This window comes from Aethalodelphis obliquidens, unplaced genomic scaffold, assembly GCF_003676395.1.
Source record: "Aethalodelphis obliquidens isolate GAN/ISIS:26980383/991018 unplaced genomic scaffold, ASM367639v1 scaffold14, whole genome shotgun sequence".
NCBI lineage: Eukaryota > Metazoa > Chordata > Mammalia > Artiodactyla > Delphinidae > Aethalodelphis > Aethalodelphis obliquidens.
The window spans coordinates 35,917,199-35,939,353 of record NW_020837958.1 but is presented as its reverse complement, the minus strand read 5'-3'; the positions used below and the strand labels follow the sequence as shown (position 1 = coordinate 35,939,353).

Sequence of the window (22,155 nt, the reverse complement as noted above, 5' to 3'; positions counted from 1 at the left end):
TTCGATTTCCTCACCTATAAACTGGGAATAATCTAAACTTGCCTTGCAGAGTTGTGAGTAAAAGGGAGAGGTATGTGTAAAGCACCTGGCTTAAGGTCATCTCTGATCTCGGCCCACAACATACACATGCTCCAGAGGCACTGCCTACCTGCCCCACTTCCAAAAGAACCTGAAGACTCCCACCACCCGCTCACACCCTCTGCCGGCAGGACGGCGCACTGCAGCTGTCCCGGAAGCCTCCAGTTGCTCTCCTCACCTCTTTAAAAAGCCTCACCTGAGCACTGTCAGTCATCAGGGAAGGAGATGAACAAGAGACCCTCCCCGCCCTCTAGGAGCTCAGTCTAGGGAGTGGGCCCAACATGAAAGCAGGTAATAACAACCCAGAGAGGAAGTCCCAGCATCTAAGAAACTACAGGAGCACAATGAGGGAATGATTAACCGTGCCCAGGGTGGGGGGTGGGGGGTGGTAAAGGAAACCCTGAACAATGAACATAAGTGGACAAGAGGGGAGGCATTCCACGCAGAGAACAGAACATGCAAAGTCAGGGAAGCATAAAAGAGGACACTGATTGGCTTGAGGTGCTGTACTTGATTGTGCTACACTTCTGGAGCTTCCTGCCAAAGCAGCTTGGTTGAAGAATAAAACCAAAGGAAGCTGATTCCCAGGACCCTTATAAAGCTCTATCACCTGCCATCCTGGGAAAAAGCAAATCTTCTCTCAAGAAAAAGCTTTCCTTCCCGAGGGCAGACAGGGTCTCCTGTGCCGTGTTCCCACACCTGGTTTTTCTTACCCTTCAAGAAATGGCCCATCCCGTCTCGGTCAAGTGACAACTTTTGCAACCTTGGCCAGGTCTTTTCCCCTCTCTGCCTCAGCCTCCTCCTCTGGGTAGTGGGAAATTAACCCTGGGATGCATCCCTCTCAAACAGCCAGGAAAGCTCCTGGTGCCGCAGTGGGTAGGACCCAGGACACACAAGGCCCTCTGGGCAGTCCTGGCCTGGGAGGTGACGCTACAGCCTGGTTCTCTCAGACAGACCCAGCTGCACCCTCTACTACCCACTCCTCGCAATACCCCATGAAAGTCAGGGACCCACACAGTTCTGTTTCAGGTGTTTTATTAAGTGGGCCATACTGCAGCTGGTTTCTAAGTCGCAAAATAACATAAATTTAACAATGATAACATAGCCAGTTAGACTGTGACAGCTTTTTCTTTCCTTAGAAAAAAGAAAAAGACTTAAAACACACAATGGAGGGTTAAATAAATAATACATAAAAGAAAGAAAAGGAAAACCTGTTAAAACGTGCTTATGTTTACTTCTGTGCAACTGTGTGCCAAGAGGAAACTGATTTTCTGCACGACAATACATCCTGGCATGTCTCCTTCCCAAATAATACTGACAAAAAAAAGAAAAGACATGGAGCTGACTCATCAGTGCTTGTAGAGGCACTACTAAAAACCCCTTTGATTGGAGCTTGGGGCTTCCTGCTCAGCACACCTGTATGTGGCCCGTGAAAGCCAAATATCCATAATAATGTTAATATAGAAAACATCAGTTTAAAAACAATGTGGAATGGCCTCGTTAACGCGGCGGGGACGAGGAAGCAGAACTGCCCCGCACGTGCCGCAGGCTCAGTCCAGGGAGGCCGCAGGCTCCAGCGCGCGGCCACGGCGAGGGAGGGCACCAGCTTCAAAATAAGCGGCACCAACCTCGTCTCCCTCTCCCTATCACTCTTTCACATGAAAGTGTGTAAAAAGCAAATCGGCAAATAAACTCTAAAATAGATTATTTATTCCAAAAATCCTCTACTTTTCTTTTTACAGTGAGTGTACATCTCCTCTCATCTCCTGCACAACTCGCGTAGGTCCCTTTGGGAAGAAGGGGGGAGAGCTACAGGCGAGTCTCTGGGTCCTGCTGCTAGCTGGTGCTGGGAAGTCAGATGTCGATGCCCTTGACCAGGGATGTCTCCAGCGTGATGTTGAACTCCTGCAGTGTCTGCAGCACGCGGATCAAGGAATTGACAAGTGTGTGGTCTTTGATCAGCGCCACATCCTCATACATGTGTGCGGTGATGGGGCAGTCAGCCAGCAGGGCGATCCAGTGGTGCAGGAGGTGATCTCTGGCAGGGAAGGATCAGTCCAGATGCGTCAGAAGGGAAAGGGAAGGGACACGGTTAGCGAAAGCCCAAGGGAGAAACCTGCTCCATCACACCCTGAACAAAGTCTGAAGCTGGAGAAGCAGGTATCTCCCCGCAGCCCCCTTTCCCTCCCCTAAGGGCACTTGGCGAAGATGTCTTACACAGCTTTAAAAGGCCCCCACTGTGGGCTACCGAGCCCTAGGGATGCCAACCCAACCTGACCCAAACAGGCCCTGTCATCTGCCAGAAGGCCTGCTCCGCCTCCCCCTCTAGCCCCCCAGACAACCCCACCAACAAGACACCATGTCCTGTCAGCAGCACTTCCTCCATCTCAACAGCCAATCTCTCCTAGATCGTCGCTCCTCCCCACAGCGACCACCACCAGGAATAACACTGCAAGCTGACATCCACAGAGCACTCAGCATGTGCCAGCCACCATTATAAGAGATTTAACCTTCATGACAACCCCATGATGTGAGGTAGGTGCTATCGGTGCTATTATTATCCCCACTTTACAGATGAAGAAAGTGAGGTTGATGGAGGTTAAGCAGCTTGTCCAAGAGCACACAGCTAGTAAGTGGCTGATCTGTGATGTGAACCTGGTGAATCTGGTTCCTGAATCTGTTTTTAACCACTATGCTAACTCCCTCCCTTGCACGGCCTAAATAAAAACTGCCTTGTTTATCTGGGCTTCGTGCTCTCACCTGACCCACTGGAATAACCCCTAACAATTTTGCCCATGAATACCATCCATGATATCAAACCACTATCATTTCAGTCCCCTGATTAAAAATCAACTCTGTCCCAGCTCCTCATGGCCCCTATCCCTTAAAGTGTTTCCTTCCCACATTCCACCTGTTATTTCCTGACCCCACATGCTTTGCTTCCTTTAGGGCCTCTCTGTTAGTTCTGTCTGCTTCAAGCTCCCTCCTCACGCCTACCCTCCCGTTAAGGCTCACCTCAAATACCACCTACTCCCTGAGCCTCCTCTGATCCTTCTCCTCCACATTTTCAGCAAACGTTACGAATGCGTACTTTTTTGAACTCTCCCAAACTTCTGCCTTGTACTAAATAATCAGGACAGGTGAACTTCTAAATGGTAGAGACCGTATTTTATTCAGCTCTATTCCCACACTTTCCATGAGGCCTGGCACATTCAAATGTTTGTTAAAGAAATTACTAGATATATACCCTCTACTTCAAATTTTGTCAGGGAGACAGTTTTATTCCTTCGCATCAAAATGTGGCCCCTCCTCCCCAGTTACACACACACTTTCATCCCCACCCTACCCCTCTCTCTCACACGCACACACACACACACGCGTGGCACATGAAGAAAAGTAAGGGCCTCTACCAAGGCCTCACCTGCCCAAGGGCACCTGGCCATTAGCCACTCCCCACCCCCGCACCACACTGGGCCTCCAGCACCACCTTCAGGGCTGGCTGTGTGCACACTGGGCCATGAGGCTGCAGTACCTGGCTCCCAAGCACACCAGCATCTGAAACTTGCCATCCTTGCCAATGTTCCGGGGATTATTGTTGATCGCAGTGACAAAACGGCAGAAGTTCCGGGCCCTCGTATGCCAGTTTTCCTCAGGAACAAGTTCATTCTGCTCCAAAGTCTCGTAATAGGTTTGTGCTTTTTCTGTGAAGAGGAGACAAGCCTGCCAGTGACAAAGGCTCTCAAAACCGACCTGTCCCTGACTGTCCTGTAGGCCACTTGCCACAGGCCTACCTCCGTGTCAACACAAGTAACTTAGTAGGAATAACATGAGTGCTCTGAGGCCACTGGTCACATTTCAGAATGATCCTTATGAATGTCTGGAATTCTGCTGAGAAAGAGGAAGCTGCATCCTGCTGTGAAGCAGCCAAGTGCTTGCTTTTTGTTAGTTGTGGTCTCAGACTTCAATTCTAAAGGCCTCCTAAAAATCACACATGACTGACCAACGTTCAACACTGCATCTTCAACTGAATATGAGAGAGACTATGTATATTTAGTTTGAAAAATTTGAAAATTTTTGAAAATTTGAAAATTTGTGTTTCATTCACTTTGATAGTATGGTTTAACTGGCCATTTTGTCTTTATGTTTTATTTTGAAACCATTTACTTTATAAAATGTTCCATATGGATATTTATTTTCACTTTGAATAAATTAAAACAATTGGTACTTTAAAAAAAAAATTTAAAAAAATGATCCTTATGTTCCCTATCTCTGTATTTTAAATTTCTTTATGTGGCCCTTGATATAAAGATGGTCCTTTCTCAACAAAACTCTTGAGGGAGAAGCTTCTTGCATCAAATTCTCCAAGGGGGTGTAACACAGGGCTTGGACTCCAATGCAACTGGTCTTTTGGACCTACGAGCAGGAAGTGTGAGGAGTCATGACTAAGCCTGTATTATATATGACAGATGCCTGGAAAGAACCCTTCCTGTCCAATTCTCAGGAGATGAGGGGCGAAGGGTGGGAGGGCTTCTGTTATTACCTCCGAGAAAAGCCAGGGCAAACAAACACATCTAACCTGAGAGTCACCTGATTTGGCTTCTGTACCTCAGACCCCAGTGGTCAGCACCCACATTATGCTGATGATTCCCCCATGTCTCTGCATGCTTTTCCCACCCTCACACCCTAGCCCAACTCACCCAAGAAATCCCAAATGAAGACATTTTTGAAGAGCCGCGGTGATTTAAATCCATGCTGGAAAGCCTGTTCCAGGGCCGAGACAAGGCCACATTCTCCACAAAGCAACAGCGTAAGACTACCTCGCTATATAAGGAAACAGGAGAGAATGCCAGGCTTGCCTCAGCCAAGATGCCCTCCCACCACTGCATCCCCAGCCCACTGCCCACACCTGGGAGGGCAGCAAAAGACATGCAGGGACCTTGTCTAGTCTCCCCAGCACCTGGCAGGGCCTGACTTAGAGCAGTTCTCAGTAAATAGCTATTGAATGAACAGATGATGGTTCTGGGCCCCCAGCAGGGGACAAAGCCCATGTGGCCAATGTTCAGGGAGACCCAGACAATTTCAGAAGAGGACAGAAATACACTGTCCATTGGAGACCCAGGGACTCTGCTGGGTTGTCAGTGAGTAAGGAAAACAGGGCAACCCTAGGCACAGGCCCCCAGAGAAAGGAATCTGCTGAATCTCAAACTAACTGAGGCACACACTCCGTGTGCTGGGCTGTCCACAGCACATGGGCCTGGAACAAGATTATTCTCTCTTACTCAATATAAGGCCCTGGGTTGGAGGGCAGGGAGGCTCACCTCTTTCTCAGGCTTATGGAAGTGCTTCACGATGCCATTGACTGCCTCACCGATGGACTCCTGGATCTGCCCAGTGTTCAGCTCTGATAAAAATCAAGCAGATATCCAGTCTCAGGTTAACAGTACTTAGTTGACTGAGCAAAAGACTGAGGACATAAGAAGACCCACGGGAGAGGTAGGGCAGCTTGGACCCTGGGAAGAGTGGCTCTTGCCCACCCAACTTTGCTGAGCTAGCTCTTCCTAAAATCTTGGGACAAAAAGCAAAAGCTAGGATCTTAGAGTTCTGTCTCCAGAAGATGCTGGTCAAGTTTCTTCTCCACTTTGCTCTGGAACTTTTGGCAACCAAAAGAGTGCCAAGACTTGACAGTAAAGCTCAGGAACCAGGAAGGGGAAGGGCAGAAAGTAAACCCGTCTCCTCTATAGGGGCACATACAAATGGCACAGAGGACCCAGGCCAGGATCCAGGAGCTCTCCCCTCTCCTTCCAGTCCTCTAACAAGAGTGCCAACCCCCCACAACTGATTCATGAGAGGAGGGTGACAAATGCCTGGGGCTGCTTTGTCTTTGTCGGCAGAGGTGGTTCCTGAGGCAGCTGCACAGGCTGCGGGGAATCTGGGCTCCCTTATCAGTACTTCCAGAAATCTGCCCATTCCCCAGGCAGGGCAACATGAGGGCCTGGCCCCATCTCCCACTTACTGGGCTTGCTGTTGGGTGAAATGGTAACGAGCCTCCGGATGACGCTGGGAGACTGCTGCAGGGGCGGGGTCCGGCATGGTCTCTCGTCCACCTCAGGCTGGGATGTGAGCAGGTCCCCGACTAGGACCCGCTCCAGGCTTCCGTCATCCATGCCCTTCCCCAACCACCGGCCACACGGGAACCTGAGGGTCAGGCAATAGCCTGTCAGAACTGCCAGCTCCTTCAGCGTCCCTGATCAGCAAAGGCCATCAAAAAGCCAATCCCTGAGGACAGGCTCTGAAACCGGGCTGGGGATCCTCAAGGCCCTGCTCCTCATCCCACCGTGCGGCATCAGGGAAGCCACCCGAGTGACAGGTGGCCTGGAACCTGTGCACAGCGATGTCATACACCTTCACTTGTAAAGCCCTCCTTCTATTTCTTTTCAGGGCATGAGGCAGAGCCAAACAGGAAGTTGCCTCCGCCTATCACAACCTAAAAGGTCTCCCTGAGAACCCCACATACCCAAGCATCAAACACAGCCCCTGGTGGTACACCTAGCCCCACTGTCTCTGGGCATAGCTGAGGGAACACTTACTTGTAGGTATGTCCGGTGATCTCATTCCTGACCATCACATACTCAACAAGCCATTTGGCATACAGCCCAGAGTTATCATGGCCTATCTGCACCGTAGTGAGCTTCCCCAAGTTCTGGTACTGTGAGAGAACAGCCAAACAAAGAAGATGGGGTAGGTCAAGAAAACAGAAGAAAAGCGCCACACTCCTCAGAGGCACACATCTGACTGGCTCCCTGCAACGTGGCCCCCCAGTATCTGCAGGGGCAGAGCTCATGGCTCCACCTACTGCCAAAGCTGGCAGTATAGTACTACCTCATGAGGCACGATGCCAAGAAAGAAAGAGACACTACCTGGAGGAAGACTAGGACCTGGGAGCAGAAGGCTCTGGAAATGGCAGAGCAGTCTGAGCTCTCTGTGAACATTTGGGCTCAGCAGCTGAAAGAATTCTTGGGGGTTTTTCAATACACCATGGACAAGGAGGTATGCAAGTCCAGATGGGTGCCTTCCAGCCAGAAACCACTTAGACAGGGCAGGTTCCCCCGTCCTCAGGTCAACCCTTGGCTCTGGCCTCTGATCATCTTGACAGGTCAGCTGTGCTGAAGCGTAACACTGCATAGAGCAAGGCCTCTAAAACGCTGGAGAAAGCTTCCCAAAGTAGCTGTTGAAACTCAGATACCCATAGAGCCTGGGGCTGTGGTCACCAGATAACACGTACCTCGAAGGTCATCTCTAACACATTCCTGGGAATCTGCAGGATCTGTGTCTCACCCAGTTCTCCCGAGATGCAGATCCATGGGTTGGCGGTGAACATGGAGCCCCCCAGCTTCTTGCTCGGTACGATCAGGATGTGGTAAGGAATCACTGTTTAGGGGAAGCCACAAAGGCATTGGAGGGGATCGGGAATCCCTCCCGTACCTGAGAGGGCCCTGACCTGCCCCAGGTGTGCTGGCATGATTGGGGTTCCTGGTACATAGCCTGGAGCAGCAGGTCCTGAGGACCCAGTCTCTGGCTGGCTTAGAATATTAGCCAATCTTCCCCTCAATCTCACTCCTCCCAGGGTTATCACCCAAACATCCAAATCCAAGCCCATCTGCAAGCTCAGAGCTAAGTAAACCTGTTCCTTAAACAATATCACTAACTCAACACTGCACTGAATTGCTTTTCAGAGCACTTTTCTATCTATCATCTCAAGGACTCTAATAACAATCTCCAGAGAGGCCAGGCAGGTATCACAATGCCTTTTCTGAGGAACTGAGAGGGAAATAGTTTCCCCCAGGTCTCCTATATTCCAGTCCAGTGCTGCTTCCACTGAAGCCTACAACCCTTTTCTCTGAGAGGGAGGATGGGTGTCATATAGAACAAGAGTCCACCACTGCTGAAGCTGCTGAGTCACTGGCCAAACAACTAGTCATGGGGCAAATTCAGACCACCCCCCACCAAACAAAGCATCCTAGCACCAAAGAAAGTTGAGGCTCCAAGGGCCTTCCTTAGACCATTTTAAACCCTCTTCCTCGCTCTGCAAATAGGGAGACCAAGCCCCACTGCAGGAGTAGACACTGCTCACAGATCCATAATGAGTTAGGGCAGAACAGGGCCTGGACCCAAACCTCCCACTGCCATCTGGAGTTTTTTCTGCTACTTCAGGAAGAGTTGTTGTTCCCTGGGGGCTACTCTGAAACTTTCTGTAATGCTGAATGACTCTCTCAGCCCAAAACAAGAGGGAGGTTTCTTTACAGGTGTGCAGGGAGGGCAGTGAACTTCACCCCCGACACCCCACTCCACCTTAGGCCCCCAGCACCCAGGACCACAGTAACAACACAATGGCCAAAAGCGCTCAGCTCCCTAGTCCAGACCAAGAGTAAGAAGCCTGAGAGAAAATACAACCTCCAAGGAGGGCAAGTACACCTCTCCCCACAGAAGAAAGTACAAGTGATAATCTTTCTTTAAAAAGGGGACAGTAAGTTAGCCTCAGACAGGCTCATGAAGACTGGCATTGGGAAGGCTAGTGGGGAGCACAGGGCTACTCACGGATAGTTGTGAAGACATTGGTGAAGCAGAAGTAATCGACGGCATTGAAAGAGAGGAGGTGATAGAGGAACTGCTCCTTCTCATCATCACTGCGCAGGAAGGCATAGCGCTTGTACAACTTTCTGTCGGAGAAGAGGCAATACATCAGTCTCCCAGACAAAAGGAGGGATAAGAGGCTAGAATTATTCAGTTCTGGAAGGACACAGCTAAGGGAAGAATGTGAGTCAAGCCTCAAGCTCTTTAGGGCCACCGAAAAAAGGAACAAAGCCAGCTACTCCAACTGAAGGCTAGAGGGAAAGTGGCTTTAGCTACAGCAGGAACAACAAAAACCAAACTCCACCTGTGTCCAAGAGTTGACGTTACTATAATGTAAAGTGTCAGACGTCATGGGATCTTCTTTCCTAACCTGAGGGCTTCTATAGGGCCCATACACCCCAGTGTATGGTGTAGGAGTAGCAACAGCAGGAGGTTGTTACCAGAGCTAGTCTCTGACCCTCAGCAGACCTGAGATCCACAAGTCAGAACACTGCTCTGAACATGAATGTAAGCTGAGGACAGCTTCAGAGGCAAGGAATGGAATGATCCAGGTCATAGGCAACGAAGAGCTGTGTAGACGATGTCCTTCCCCTCTTTTCAAATTTCCTCCCATCCCCACCCCTCATCCACTGCTCACTCATCAAAGGCCAACCCCTCTGCCTGACACTGCAGGCCTCTGGGCCTGCACAGCAATGGTACCTTCCCCAAGTAGCAGGGACACAGAGAGCCAAACGCACAGGCCCCCAGCACAAGAAACACACAGAGAACAAAGGAAGGTCCCTGTCCTGCCTGCCCAGACTGCAGTCACCATGCCAGAGAGGTATGGGATTCAGTAGACCTGTGAGGTTCTACCTAGACAGTTTATAAGGTAGGAAAATTCACCAACCAAAACCTACTCTGTGCAGGTGCTGGAGAGGGAAGCACCTATCCTCACATACAGTCTAGATGAATAAATCTGATAAAGGCCACAGTATAAGACATAATGAGTTGCCAATGAAAGGCACTCTCTGGGAATTTAAAGACCCAGAAGCTTCGATGGTCCTAGAACAGGAGGGCCTGAAGGACGGCACAAATTTAGACAGGGGTTGTAGAAGAAGGAGAAGGACAGGGTATAAAAGCCAGTTTGGCTAGAGTTGAGGGCTCAGAGAAGTGATCAGTTAGCAATGAGACTGAAAAGTATGGCTAGGGTAAAACGAAGGCAGGCCCTAAATATTCAGGCTAAAGAGTTTGTAATCTGCCCTATAAGTAATATGTTTCTTAGAAGTAAAGGGAAAGCCATAACCAACTTCAAGAAATTTGAATTTAGTACAGCTGAAGGGTGAAAGGGGCATGAGGATGAAACCTAGGGAGTGGAAGTAAATAAGGAGACAGATGGAACAGCGGCTAAGGACCTGAAATGTATATGTGGGAGGTAAAGTTAAGCAAGGAGTCACACGAACTCCAAAGTGTGAACCGAGGTAGGGAGAAGGAGTATTGGGAGAGGTACATGGTTCATGCCTCCAATGAAAGCAAATTTTAATAAGTGGAAAACAAATGGATAATGATAACACAGACCACCAGTGGTAAAAAAAAAAAAAAAAAAAGGAATGAACAAATACTGTAACAAATGCTATGGGTGCCTGGAGGAGGAATGGACTAAGTCTCTGGGTAGTCTAGGCAAACTCTGGCAAAGAAGACTTCTGACTAGGCCCTGAAAGGGCTGAACACATCCTGAGAAGTGTGAGGGGTTTGATGTGGCTAGAGCTTTAAGCAAACTTAGGAGAAAGGTGAGAGAGGGTAGGATGGAGTAGTAGGTAGGTTTTGATGAAGTACACCTTTCTCTCTCCCTATATCCCACCCAAAACGCAATCTGTGGCAGCAAAACTCTCATTTTATACTCACTGGAGTAAATTCTAAGCTTTTGTCCTCTATCAGGGCTACAGTTTAAAGAAACCAAAATTAGTCTCCTCACCAAAGTCTGTGCCCTGTTTGCTCCTGCCTAGGCCCTTAAGTTCACAGGCCCTAGACCTATCCACTGCCCTAGACCTTCATAAAGATCCTGGGCTTGACTCCCTCTTGGCTACCTCTCTGCCATGTCCTCCTGCCAACTTGCAGCATCTCCTGACAGACGATGCCCACACCGGCCAACAGGAATCACTTCTGCCCTGTCAGCCCCTAGTGCCCACACAGCCACAGATTTTCCCAGGACACACAACTGTCCTCTAGAATCTGGTATACAAACAATTCCCTTCCAAACTCCAGGCTTAAACGTTCACTTGTTCTCTTTTAGTTGTCCTTCCAATCTTCAAATATTATTCCTAAACCTTTTCACCACTAAAGGGAATCAAATGTAAGCACTTTAAGAGTTGTTATTTTGTAACCTCTCAAAGTGAGCTCTCTAATCTATCAAGACTTTGAAACTGGTTTCTTGCTGTGGTTTAAACACACAATAAAGTCTAAAAAATTACATTTTCACTTTAAATAAAAACAGATTCTTCAGGTTTAATCAATTCACTTACACAAAATTTCCCCAAGGTCCACTTCTCTGCTTTATTGTCCACAGGGAAGTCACATAATAAAGGATACCATGAAAAGATGCCCAAGGAAATGCCAAAAAGAAAAATGCCCAATAGGCTTGCCAATGAAGAAAGAACCAAACATATTATATATAGGAAAAGACAGAGAGGTGGTAATTGAGAGGCAGAGAAGGGAGACAGCCTTCCTCCCCACTCCTGCTCTAGTAACTAGGGTATGGAATGAATGCAAAGGATATAAAATCAAGAGAAGGGAACTGTAGATTTAGTGGTTCCTAGGAGTGAGGAAGAGCAAGGACCTGGTTACTCTGGGCTGGCCTAGGCTCAGGAGAGAACAAAAGATATAGGGTATATCTTAGAAGTTTCTTTTTAATTCTCCAATCCTTTCCTCCTCAAGACAGGAAAGAGACCAAGAAAATGCCCTATGCCCAACAGGTATACAGATCACTTGAGTGCCACAAGGAGAGGAGGACCCCCCCAAAACTCTGAGGTATCCAATGAGGATTCCATCCTTCTCACTACGTCTGTAAGAAAGCTATTTGGGGGGGGTGGGGATATAGATCAAGAAGGTAGGGAGAACAGATATAACAGAATTATTCTTCTACAGATAAAGAAAGAGAAGAAGAAATGTTACATCACCAAAAACTTCAGGAAGAATATATCACCAAAACAAGAAAAGTCCTCCCATCTTCTTTACGGGAACTGATCCAAGGTAGAGCACAGCAAGAGCTCATTGGTTGACCAATGGCTGAAAGAGCCTGGATAAACCAGAGTAAGTCCCAGAAGAGAAACCAACAGCCAAAAGGGAGGACCACTGCTTCCTGGAGTGGTTGTGGCTAGAGGCCCGAAGAATCCAGGCCTTTAGAACTAAGTTAGGAAAAAAAAAAAAAAAAAAAAAGAACTAAGTTAGAGAGCATGAAGTCAACTGATTATGTCTGAATGTTCCTACTAAAACAAATGTGCTGTGTTAAGCAGCGCCAAAAGAGTTAATTCATCTACAGGAAAATATAAAAAATATTGCAGTGTAAGTGTACAACAGTGTTCTACAAAGAAAAGAAAAAAAGAAGAAATGCTGCAAAACCTTCATATGCAATTTGAGTTTAGCTGAATTCAGCAGTAATGATATACTGAATACCCTTCCCTTCCCAAGGGGGTTTCCAATCCCTCCCACCATTCCCAGGAGCTGGTTATACTCCAAGTGGAGTGGCCTTACTTGGTGAGCTCATGGTCTGAGAGAAGCTGCTTCAGGTGTCTGGAAAGTAACTTTTTTTCCATGGACAGTCGCACCCATGCTCTGGCTTTTCCCACATCAGTCTTGATTTCCCCAATGTTCTGGATGTGCCTGAAGGGGGAATGGGAAAAGGGGAGCGGAGGATAGGGTGGGAGATGAACTCACTATCAATACCTCCCCTGTAACACCAAAGGAAGCCTGGCCAGGAAGCCCTACTGCATCCTGAGAGAGTCCATCTCTCTTGTTCTCTAAATCCTGAGCTTCCATGTAACTTTGCCAGATAGACTCAGCATAATTTGGGGGGGCTTGGGAGGAAGCCAGTACAGCTCTTAAAAAGCAAGGCTAACCCCAGAGGTCTCAGGCCTTGAAATACTCTGGTGTAATTCTCCAAAAATGTCAGGAAACACAATTGCTTGTACAGCTCTACAAATGCATCATGAAGCACAGGACCAATGAGGAGGGATTCCTGGTTAAATGAGACACTGTAGAAGCCCAGGTCACTGAGACCCTGCTATTTAAAGTGGACACCTCAGACTTCCCTGGTGGCGCAGTGGTTAAGAATCCACCTGCCAATGCAGGGGACACAGGTTCAAGCCCTGGTCCGGGAAGGTCCCACATGCTGTGGAGCAACTAAGCCCGTGCGCCACAACTACTCAGCCTGCATGCCACAACTATGGAAGCCCATGCACCTAGAGCCCGTGCTCTGCAACAAGAGAATCTACCATAATGAGAAGCCAGCGCACCAAAACGAAGAGTAGCCCCCGCTCGCCACAACTAGAGAAAGCCTGCGCACAGCAACGAAGACCCAACGTAGCCAAAAATAAATAAATAAATAAAGTGGACACCTAAGCAGCAACTGAAAACAGGATTTTAGTGGCTTATTACAAATGAGCCCAGACTGACCTCATATCCTGAATGAGGGAGATTCTCAGGGGAGGCATGACTGAGCTGGCATCAGACTTCCTCCGTTCTGAATCAAGAAATATTCCTAGAACAAAAAGTTGGTTAAGTCCAAAGAGATCTGTATACCCAAATAGCTGACTACCCTTCTTATCTCAAATCACAAATATCTACAGAAAAAAGCTGGGGTTACTTTGGTAACACTTTGATCAATCATTTCATGAATATTAAGTACCTACCAGGTATCAAATTTTATACTTTTATGCATATTATCTCACTTAATTCTCTAACAACTTATAAGATAGCCATGGACGGTATCACAGAGGAGGAAACTGAAATTCAGAGAGGTTAGCTGCTTTGCCCCAATCACCAAGTGGCAAAGTCAGGACTGGAAGGAACACAGATCCTCTGGCTCCTAATCCAGTGTGTTCTCATCATAATCCATGGAAGCAGTGCTTCCACTAGGAGCTACTACGCATGTCCTGCTCTTGCCTCAAAATGGACTACAAAAGAGCCAAGGGAATATGTAAAGAACATGATCCAGAATGCTTAGGACCTCTAGATACAACACCTTTATATCCTCATGTTTGGCCCAACATTTAAAATTAGTATCTTCATCATTCACCTGCTGATAATTTTTGGCTACAGTTTATCCCTTGGCAATAAATTCTACAGCTTTCCTGAGAAGACTCTGCTCTCATACTCAGAAAGTGGACAAAAAACTCCTTATGAGGCTACTTTGGGAGCTTTTGTACCTAGTTTTTTGCCCACTGTTTTCCCCATGTTCAGTGCTAGCTGAGATCAACTAATTCAAGGCCAAAGACAACACTGAGTATATGCCTACCTTTTCGCCCCCACTTAAACTTATCTTTACCATTAGGACAAAAACATCTAAGAAAGTTAAACAAACTCCCTGGCAGAGAGAGGAGAATGAAGGATGGTATGAAGGGGAGATGCTGCCAAGAAGAAAAGGAAGGAGGGAGACTGTCCTGGAAGGGACACTGCAGGATGTTATAAAGAACAGTAGACCAGGAGACAAGAGGCCTGGCTCCTAATCTGGCCTCTTCTATCAATTCACTGTGTGATCTTGAGTAAATTAAATTCCTCTCTGGATCCCAGTTTCCTCCTCTTGTAAAAAAAGGGGGCTGGACTAGATGATTTCTGGGGTCCCTGCCAACTCTGATATTTTTATTAAATATAAACAGAAAGCAAATGGAAGGGATCATGCACACCAGGCCTTGACTTTGAGCAGTTCCAAGGCAGGACACTGACAAACAGGCTCTCTTAACTGATAGGATAGATCATCTCAATGTTCATCTCAGAGAAATAAAACAAAAGACTCTGAAAACACTCTAAACACAGGACATCAGTATCAATCCAAATTCATTTAAAACCCTAATTTATTCTAAGACTGGCCTCTTGCTGATATAAATCTTCTATCTCACTGATCAAGTGTATAGAAACACATAATAAAAGCAAACCCCATGGTTTTGGCATGCTCTGTGGTTCAGAGAGCCCTGTGGCTTAAACATTACAGAGTAAAGACTTCATTGACCTGGAACAGTCTGCTACAGATGATCACTTCAGTGGGGGATGGGAAAGTAAGTGGAGGGAGTTTGGCCAATGGTGCAGAGACCATCTTACCTGAGGTACTGAGGTTTCCTGATGTGAGTTTTCTCTGCCGGTTTTCCTGATAATGTAACAGGTGGGACCACAAGGCTGATTTCCCCTGGAACCAATGCAAGGGAGAAATATCTATCAGTTTAGATTTCTAAGGGCAAGGCATCTAGTGAGCAGAGTCAGAGATAATTTGAACATATAGATATGCGCTTTTGCTAAAAAGTATCTGTCCTATTTGTTATCTCGATGTACACCCAGATGCAATGTATACAAATATATATCCCCTTACTAAAATCCAGGAGAAATATAAAGAATGGAAGGGAACAGAAAAAGAAATGATCCCCCACTGGGAATAGGAAGGACGTGGCCAAAAAAGAGCCTGGGAATGGACCAGTGGATAAGAAAGAAAAAAGCAAATAACCTATCAATCTCTAAATGGTCTGTTGGTTGAAGGTCAGCTTGGGTAGTGCATGATGGCTTTTGCACAGAGGAATGGATACCGAGCCTACAAGATTCTGTGACAGCTCCCGAATTTCCTAAAATATTTAAAGGCATTCCTGCCCTTAGTGCAGCCTAGGGAGGGTAAGTCATCACAAGGATGGGGATTTACTGTGGAAGGTACTTTGAAGAAGCCTGCAGGAAAGGAGGCCAGTACTTAACTGCAAATCTGAGATATACTATAGTCGACACAGCAGAACCTTGGCATTTGAAAATATAAAAGCTGCAGTTTAAACTGCTGGAGACACGCAGTGATTTGTCATTTTACCAAGGCACAAATCTGAACAGCATTCTCAAGCCTGACATAAGGAAGCAATTTGCCTACATAGTGAATAAGCCTAGCTGGTCACCCAGCAACTGCTTTGTCTCTTTCTAGTCATCCTTCAGTACACAGTGACCCTTGTTATGGGATTAAAAACTTTATTTCAGATTCATGGTAAATGTTCCTATATAGTTGATATAATATAAATGTAGTATAAGTTTGTTTTAATAGTAGGATTTATTATGATCATTTTATAAGTCACTTAGTTTCTGTATTTCATAAAAGTAAGAGTAATAATAAGCACAGAAGCTACCATGTCTTGAATTTTTCTATGAACTAAGCACTATGTTATATGTTTAAAATACAATACTCTGTTTAATGCTTTCAACAGTCCTAAAAGGTAGGTACCTCTATCCCCATTTTCTTTAGAAAAGAGCAAATTGAGGATCAGAAAGACTAAGTAACTTGTAAAAGATCACACAGCTAGGAAGTAGAGTGTTGGGCAAGCTTAAGTATATCTAATATTAGAACCATTGCTGTTAATAATGATGCTATATGGCTGCTTCTGGAAGAGAGCATTTAACTTCTGAAGTTATATTTTCTGAAGAAAATTTTATTCTCTGGAATGAATGTGAGGATTTAAGGTCTCAAGATTTTCCCCCTGAGGATATTGAGGATCTGGCTGATTGGGATTGCAAGATTCAATACAGTCCCACTACCCATTTGGGAACGTGGCCACACAGTATATAGCACCAGATTCTCCAAGAATGTCACATGCATGAAAGATGAGAAACAACCCCTTTTCATTTACCAGTCCTCAAATGGCAGCAGTTACAAAAACAGTATGAAAAAAACAAACCTCACCTTTAATTGTCAGAAAATATACTAAAGGAGAAAGTCCATGTCCTCAGAAAATGTCACCGAAAGCCAAAGAGAATGGTGAGGATAACAGAGGTTTTTATGAGGACTTGCGGCAGGCAGCCCTGCAGGCAGCTAATAACAAAACCTAGGAGGCCAGCAGCAAAAACTGCGGTTTGGTTTCTCTCTGCTTTCTAAGCAGATACTATGGGTAGTTGCTCAGTAACGTGCCCCAAAAATCAGAAAATGGGTAGTTGCTCAGTGACGTGGCCAAAAAATCAGAAAAATCAAATAACTCAAACAACCAATAATAAAGGATTGATTCAGAGTGGGGTGATAAGATCACCCTCTGAGAGTGAATTTGATCGCAATCGGGTACACGATGGAAGAGACCAGGGAGCCAGGTTATAATCCCTGGACTGCAACATAACTGAAGAATGTCTCAGCAGGAGAAAAGTAGTCTAAACACAGGCTAACAAAATGGAGGCCTAAGGAGAACATGCTGTAGGAACCCCACAAAGACAGTCAGGGATTTCAGTCCCCAACTGAACAATCCCTACCAGCAGGCACAGACCCTCACTTCCTTCTGTGACACTGTCAGTGGTTCACTTTTAGAGCTCCAAAAGCAGGACTAAGAACAAAATGTAACCTCAATTGAAAAGCCCCCACTATTTCTCTACTGGTTTCTCACCAGTAAGTAGCCTCTGTCTATCCAAACTGAGAGGGGGATCAAATGGGCTCCAAAAGAAATTCCTCAAGCTATGGGAATTCTTTAAGGATATAGCTGCAAAGCCTCAAGGTTTAAAACACCTATGATGATATGGTATTATCATTTTTTTAATGCCTCACTAACTCCCTGAAGACTTTTATGGAGAATATCAAGAAGTTTTGAGAGGCATATGTTTTACCAAAAAACCGAAGGAGCTCAACTATATTGCCAGGCTTGCTAAACTTCAAAGAAAATGATAAAATGATTATGTATATTCTGCTCATTTATTACAGAGAAAAGGAAAGAAACAGAAATCCTTCATGTAGAACCCAGCATAATAAGAGCTGTCATATGCTGCATACCCACCGCATGCCAGGTACTTTTTTTTACTACATCTAATTATCATAACAATCCTGAAAGTTAGGTTTTAGCTCACAGTGTTGCTACTATACTATAAGACTCTCAACATTTTAGGGATGTGATACACAATTAACATTTTAAAAAATCTATAATCACAGTGCTGTTTGTAATACTGAAAAATCAGAAATAACTCAAACAACCAATAATAAAGGATTGATTCAAGTACTGCACATCTATACAATGGAAACAATTAAAACTGAGATTTTAGAGGAATAACCACAAACATTTACAAAGAAACTCCCAGATACCAGGCTGTGAGCTTAGTGCTTTACACAAATTATCTTATCAAATCCTCACAAGAATCCTACAGAGGTGGTTCTTTTAAAATTCCATCATACACATGAGGAAACAGAAGCTTAGAGAAGCTAGGTACCATGCTCAGTTTCGTAAACTTAAAGCAGGAATTAAACCCAGGACTATCTGATTTATAGTCTCAGCTCTTAAACACTTACTATACTATCACCTAATTAGTTAAGGACATGGAAAAGATATTCTGAGGCAAGAAAAAACAAGTTCCAAAACATTACGTACAGTATGATCCCATTTGGATTTTTTTTAAAAACAGCTTTATTGAGACATACTTCACATTACCATAAAATTCATACTTATAAAGTGTACAAAGTTCTGTACCAAAAAAAAAAATCTGTTTCAGTATAGTCACAGAGTTGTGCAACCATCACCACTACCTAATTTTAGGTGATTTTTACCACCCCAAAAAACCCATTAGCAGTCACTCCTTATCCCTCCCTAGCCTGTGGCAACCCCTAACCTACTTTCTATCTATGGATTTGCCTGTTCTGGACATTTTATAGAAATGAGATCATATACTATGTGGTCTTCTGTGACTGACTTCTTCCTCTTAGTATGTTTTCAAATTTCATCTATATTGTACCATGTATCCACACTTCATTCCTTTTATTGCTGAAAAATATTCCACTGTATGAATATACCACATTCAGTTTATCCATTCACCAGCTTATGGACATTTGGGTTGTTCCAACTTTTGGTTATTAGGAATAATGCTGCTAGGAATATGAACATTTTCATACACATATTTACATAGACATGTTTCCCTTTCCCTTGAGTACATAGCTAGGAGTGGACTTGCTGGGTCATATGATAACTCTAACATTTCAAGGAATTGCCAGATTGTTTTCCAAAGAGGCTGCACCACTTTACATTCCCATCAGCAATATCTGAAGGTTCCAATTTCTCTGCATCCTTACTAACTCTTGTTATTGTCTGTCTTCTTTATTTTACCTATCCTAGTAGATGTGAAAAGGTATCTCATTGCAGTTCTGTTGGATTTTTAAATATACAGCTGTACATGGGCATACGTGTACAGAAAAATGTTTTGAAGGACAGATGAGGTAGATTGTCTCTATGCCCATGAGAATGAAAACTCCAGGAGGGCAGAGATCTTGGTCTGCTTTGTTCACTGAGGTATCTCAAGTACCTACAACAGTGCCTGGCACACTGCAGGCCCTAAATAAATATTTGCTGGATACTTACATATATTTCCTAATTTTTCCATAATAAAACTGCTTTTGAAAACTTTTCAAGTTCTTTTCAAATTTAAAAATGCATGAAAGTGTAAGCTGTCCATCTTGCCTAGTTATTCAAAGTACAGTATTTTGAAATAAGGAGATTCTCTTGGTACTGAGCAGTAAAAATCAAACTTACTCAACTTTTTTGGTATTCTCTCAAATCTTTAGAAGGTTAAGCTATCTGATTATAAAAGAAATGTTAATGACAGACCTTTTCCCACTGGGAATACAAATAGTGAAGGACCCTTAAAATACATTTGGTACTTCCTGAGCTCCAAGTTCTCTTTCTTTTGTGTTCTATCTCCAGACTAGGACCAGCTACCAAACAGGATCTATCAGTCTGGCTTTCAGCTCTGTTTGCAGGAAAAAAGATGCCACTTTTAAAATGTCTGACAAATACACAGATTTATAAAGCTTATTTTTAAAGAAGATAGCTTGGGTCACATTTATTTACTTATTTGTTGAACTATTTCAAGTCTCACTCCAAAAGCACCATGCACCATTCTTCAAAGCCAGTCAGCTGGAAAAGTGTGGGAAAGCTAGTAAGCAAAAACAGGAAGACAGTCTGCTCAACAGGGAGAGGCCAGACATTCATTACCTGTTTCACTTGTAGCCCATGACTCCAAATCCTTTCCAGGAGGTCACAAAGGCTGGCAATCAAGGTGTTCTCTTCCACTCCTGTGATGTTCACCTCCCCGTGCCCTAGCTCCACAGCCTCTCGGCCCATCTTCTCCACCAGCATCCTCTTGGTCTGTAAGAAATCAGTCGGTAAGATTAGACACCCACAGTTAGCCAGATCACATTCAACTAGAGAGGGTTGTGGCCAACTGCCCAGCATATCTGCTGGGCTGGGAGTAAGACCCACAGATAAAGAGTGTATTTATTCTCCACCACTGAGGTTAGGTTATAGTAGAGGGCCTTCTTCAAAGAAGATAAAAACACAGAAATCACTATGTGACCCTGGGCAAGTGATTTCATCACTCTAGATTCAGTTTTTACATTTATGAGATGAAAAGAGTTGAATAAAACCCTTTGGTCATGCTCATCTCTGATATTCTCTGATTCTGACTGCTTAACTGACCCTATTAAACAAACCTTTCAGCATTTAATCCTAGAAATATATCTAAAGTATCCATCAAGGGAATGAAAAGTTGAGGAGGAATAATTTACTTTTAGGTAAAATTTTTCATGTGCTCATTGTAAAACAAAAACAAAAAACCACACTGAATAATGATAATTGCAGCTTTGTGCCAGGCACTGTACTAAGTATTACATTATCTCATTTAAGCCTAATAACTCTATGAGAAGTATTACTATTTTTCACAATTTACTGATAAGGAAATTGAGGTCAGAGAACTTAAGTAACTTGCCCAAATTCACACAGCAAAGCAGCAGCAAATCTGGTCTTTGAACCTAAAGCTGCCTGAATATTGAATCCAAGTTCTTAAGGAAGATTTAATCATGTTATAAATTTGTGACATATAAAAATCTAGGGGCTTCCCTGGTGGCGCAGTGGTTAAGAATCCGCCTGCCAGTGCAGGGGACACGGATTCCAGCCCCAGTCTGAGAAGATCCCACATGTCACGGAGAAAATAAGCCTGTGTGCCACAACTACTGAGCCTGCGCTCAAGAGCCCACAAGCCACAACTACTGAGCCCACGTGACACAACTACCGAAGCCCGTGTGCCTAGAGCCCGTGCTCCGCAACAAGAGAGGCCACCACAATGAGAAGCCCGCGCACCGCAACGATGAGCAGCTCCCACTCGCCGCAACTAGAGAAAGCCCGCGCGCAGCAACGAAGACCCAACACAGCCAAAAATAAAAATCAATAAAATAAATTTATAAAAAAAAAAAAGAATCTAAAGAGCAAGGAAAAATATCACCCCATACTCTACCCTGCAGAAGCAACAACTCTTAACACTTTGGCATATTTCTTTCCAGTGTTACTATTTTTAATTTTTTATTGTGAAATATATCTCATATACAGACACATATGTGTGTATGTGAGTGTATACTATTAGACTATCATAACCATCAACGAGATTAAGAAAAAAAACATCGCCCATCTATACCTTTGAAGAATCCCATGTGCCTTCTCCAATCACCTTTCCCACTCTAGAAGTGATCACTGTTCTGACTTACACAGTAAAACTACAGAAATGCAAGGAAATGATTAACACCTATATTTGTATCCCTAAACAATGTAGTTTAGTTTTGCCAGTATGGTTTTTTTGTTGTTATTTTCTTTTTAAAATTTATTTATTTTATTTATTTATTTTTGGCTGCATTGGGTCTTTGTTGCTGTGTGCAGGCTTTCTCTAGTTGTGGCGAGCGGGGGCCACTCTTCGTTGCAGTGTGCAGGCTTCTCATTGCACTGGCTTTTCTTGTTGCAGAGCGCGGACTCTAGGCTCTTGGGCTTCAGCAGTTGTGGCACACGGGCTCAGCAGTTGTGGCTCGTGGGCTCTAGAGCACAGGCACAGTAATTGGGGCGCATGGGCTTAGTTGCTCCACGGCATGTGGGATCTCCCCGGACCGGGGCTCGAACCTGTGTCCCCTGCATTGGCAGGCAGATTCTTAACCACTGCGCCACCAGGGAAGCCCACACGCCTAGAGCCCGTGCCCCACAACAAGAGAAGCCACAGCAATGAGAAGCCCGTGCACCACAACAAAGAGTAGGCCCCCTCGCCACAACTAAAGAAAGCCCGTGTGCAGCAACGAAGACCCAACACAGCCAAAAAAAGAAAAAGAAAAAAGGAATACAGGGCTTCCCTGGTGGCGCAGTGGTTGAGAGTCCGCCTGCCGATGCAGGGGACACAGGTTCGAGCCCCGGTCCGGGGAGATCCCACATGCCGTGGAGCAACTAAGCCCATGCGCCACCAGGGAAGCCC

At 45.1% G+C, this 22,155-nt stretch overlaps 1 protein-coding gene across 1 annotated transcript in view; it reads right to left on the bottom strand.

Moving 5' to 3' along the window:
• Positions 1 to 1,096: 1,096 nt before the first annotated feature.
• The window catches only part of DENND5A (DENN domain containing 5A), a 107,609-nt gene continuing 86,550 nt past the window's right edge, over positions 1,097 to 22,155 (bottom strand). The window contains exons 12-23 of the mRNA XM_027115431.1: positions 19,866 to 20,018; positions 14,998 to 15,082; positions 13,357 to 13,441; positions 12,436 to 12,564; positions 8,674 to 8,795; positions 7,361 to 7,506; positions 6,666 to 6,784; positions 6,092 to 6,273; positions 5,397 to 5,479; positions 4,776 to 4,899; positions 3,611 to 3,779; positions 1,097 to 2,116 (exon numbers count right to left, since the gene is read on the bottom strand). Coding sequence (XP_026971232.1) covers positions 1,933 to 2,116; positions 3,611 to 3,779; positions 4,776 to 4,899; positions 5,397 to 5,479; positions 6,092 to 6,273; positions 6,666 to 6,784; positions 7,361 to 7,506; positions 8,674 to 8,795; positions 12,436 to 12,564; positions 13,357 to 13,441; positions 14,998 to 15,082; positions 19,866 to 20,018 — 1,581 coding nt within the window. The 3' untranslated portion in view covers positions 1,097 to 1,932. The remainder of the gene's footprint in view (positions 2,117 to 3,610; positions 3,780 to 4,775; positions 4,900 to 5,396; positions 5,480 to 6,091; positions 6,274 to 6,665; positions 6,785 to 7,360; positions 7,507 to 8,673; positions 8,796 to 12,435; positions 12,565 to 13,356; positions 13,442 to 14,997; positions 15,083 to 19,865; positions 20,019 to 22,155) is intronic.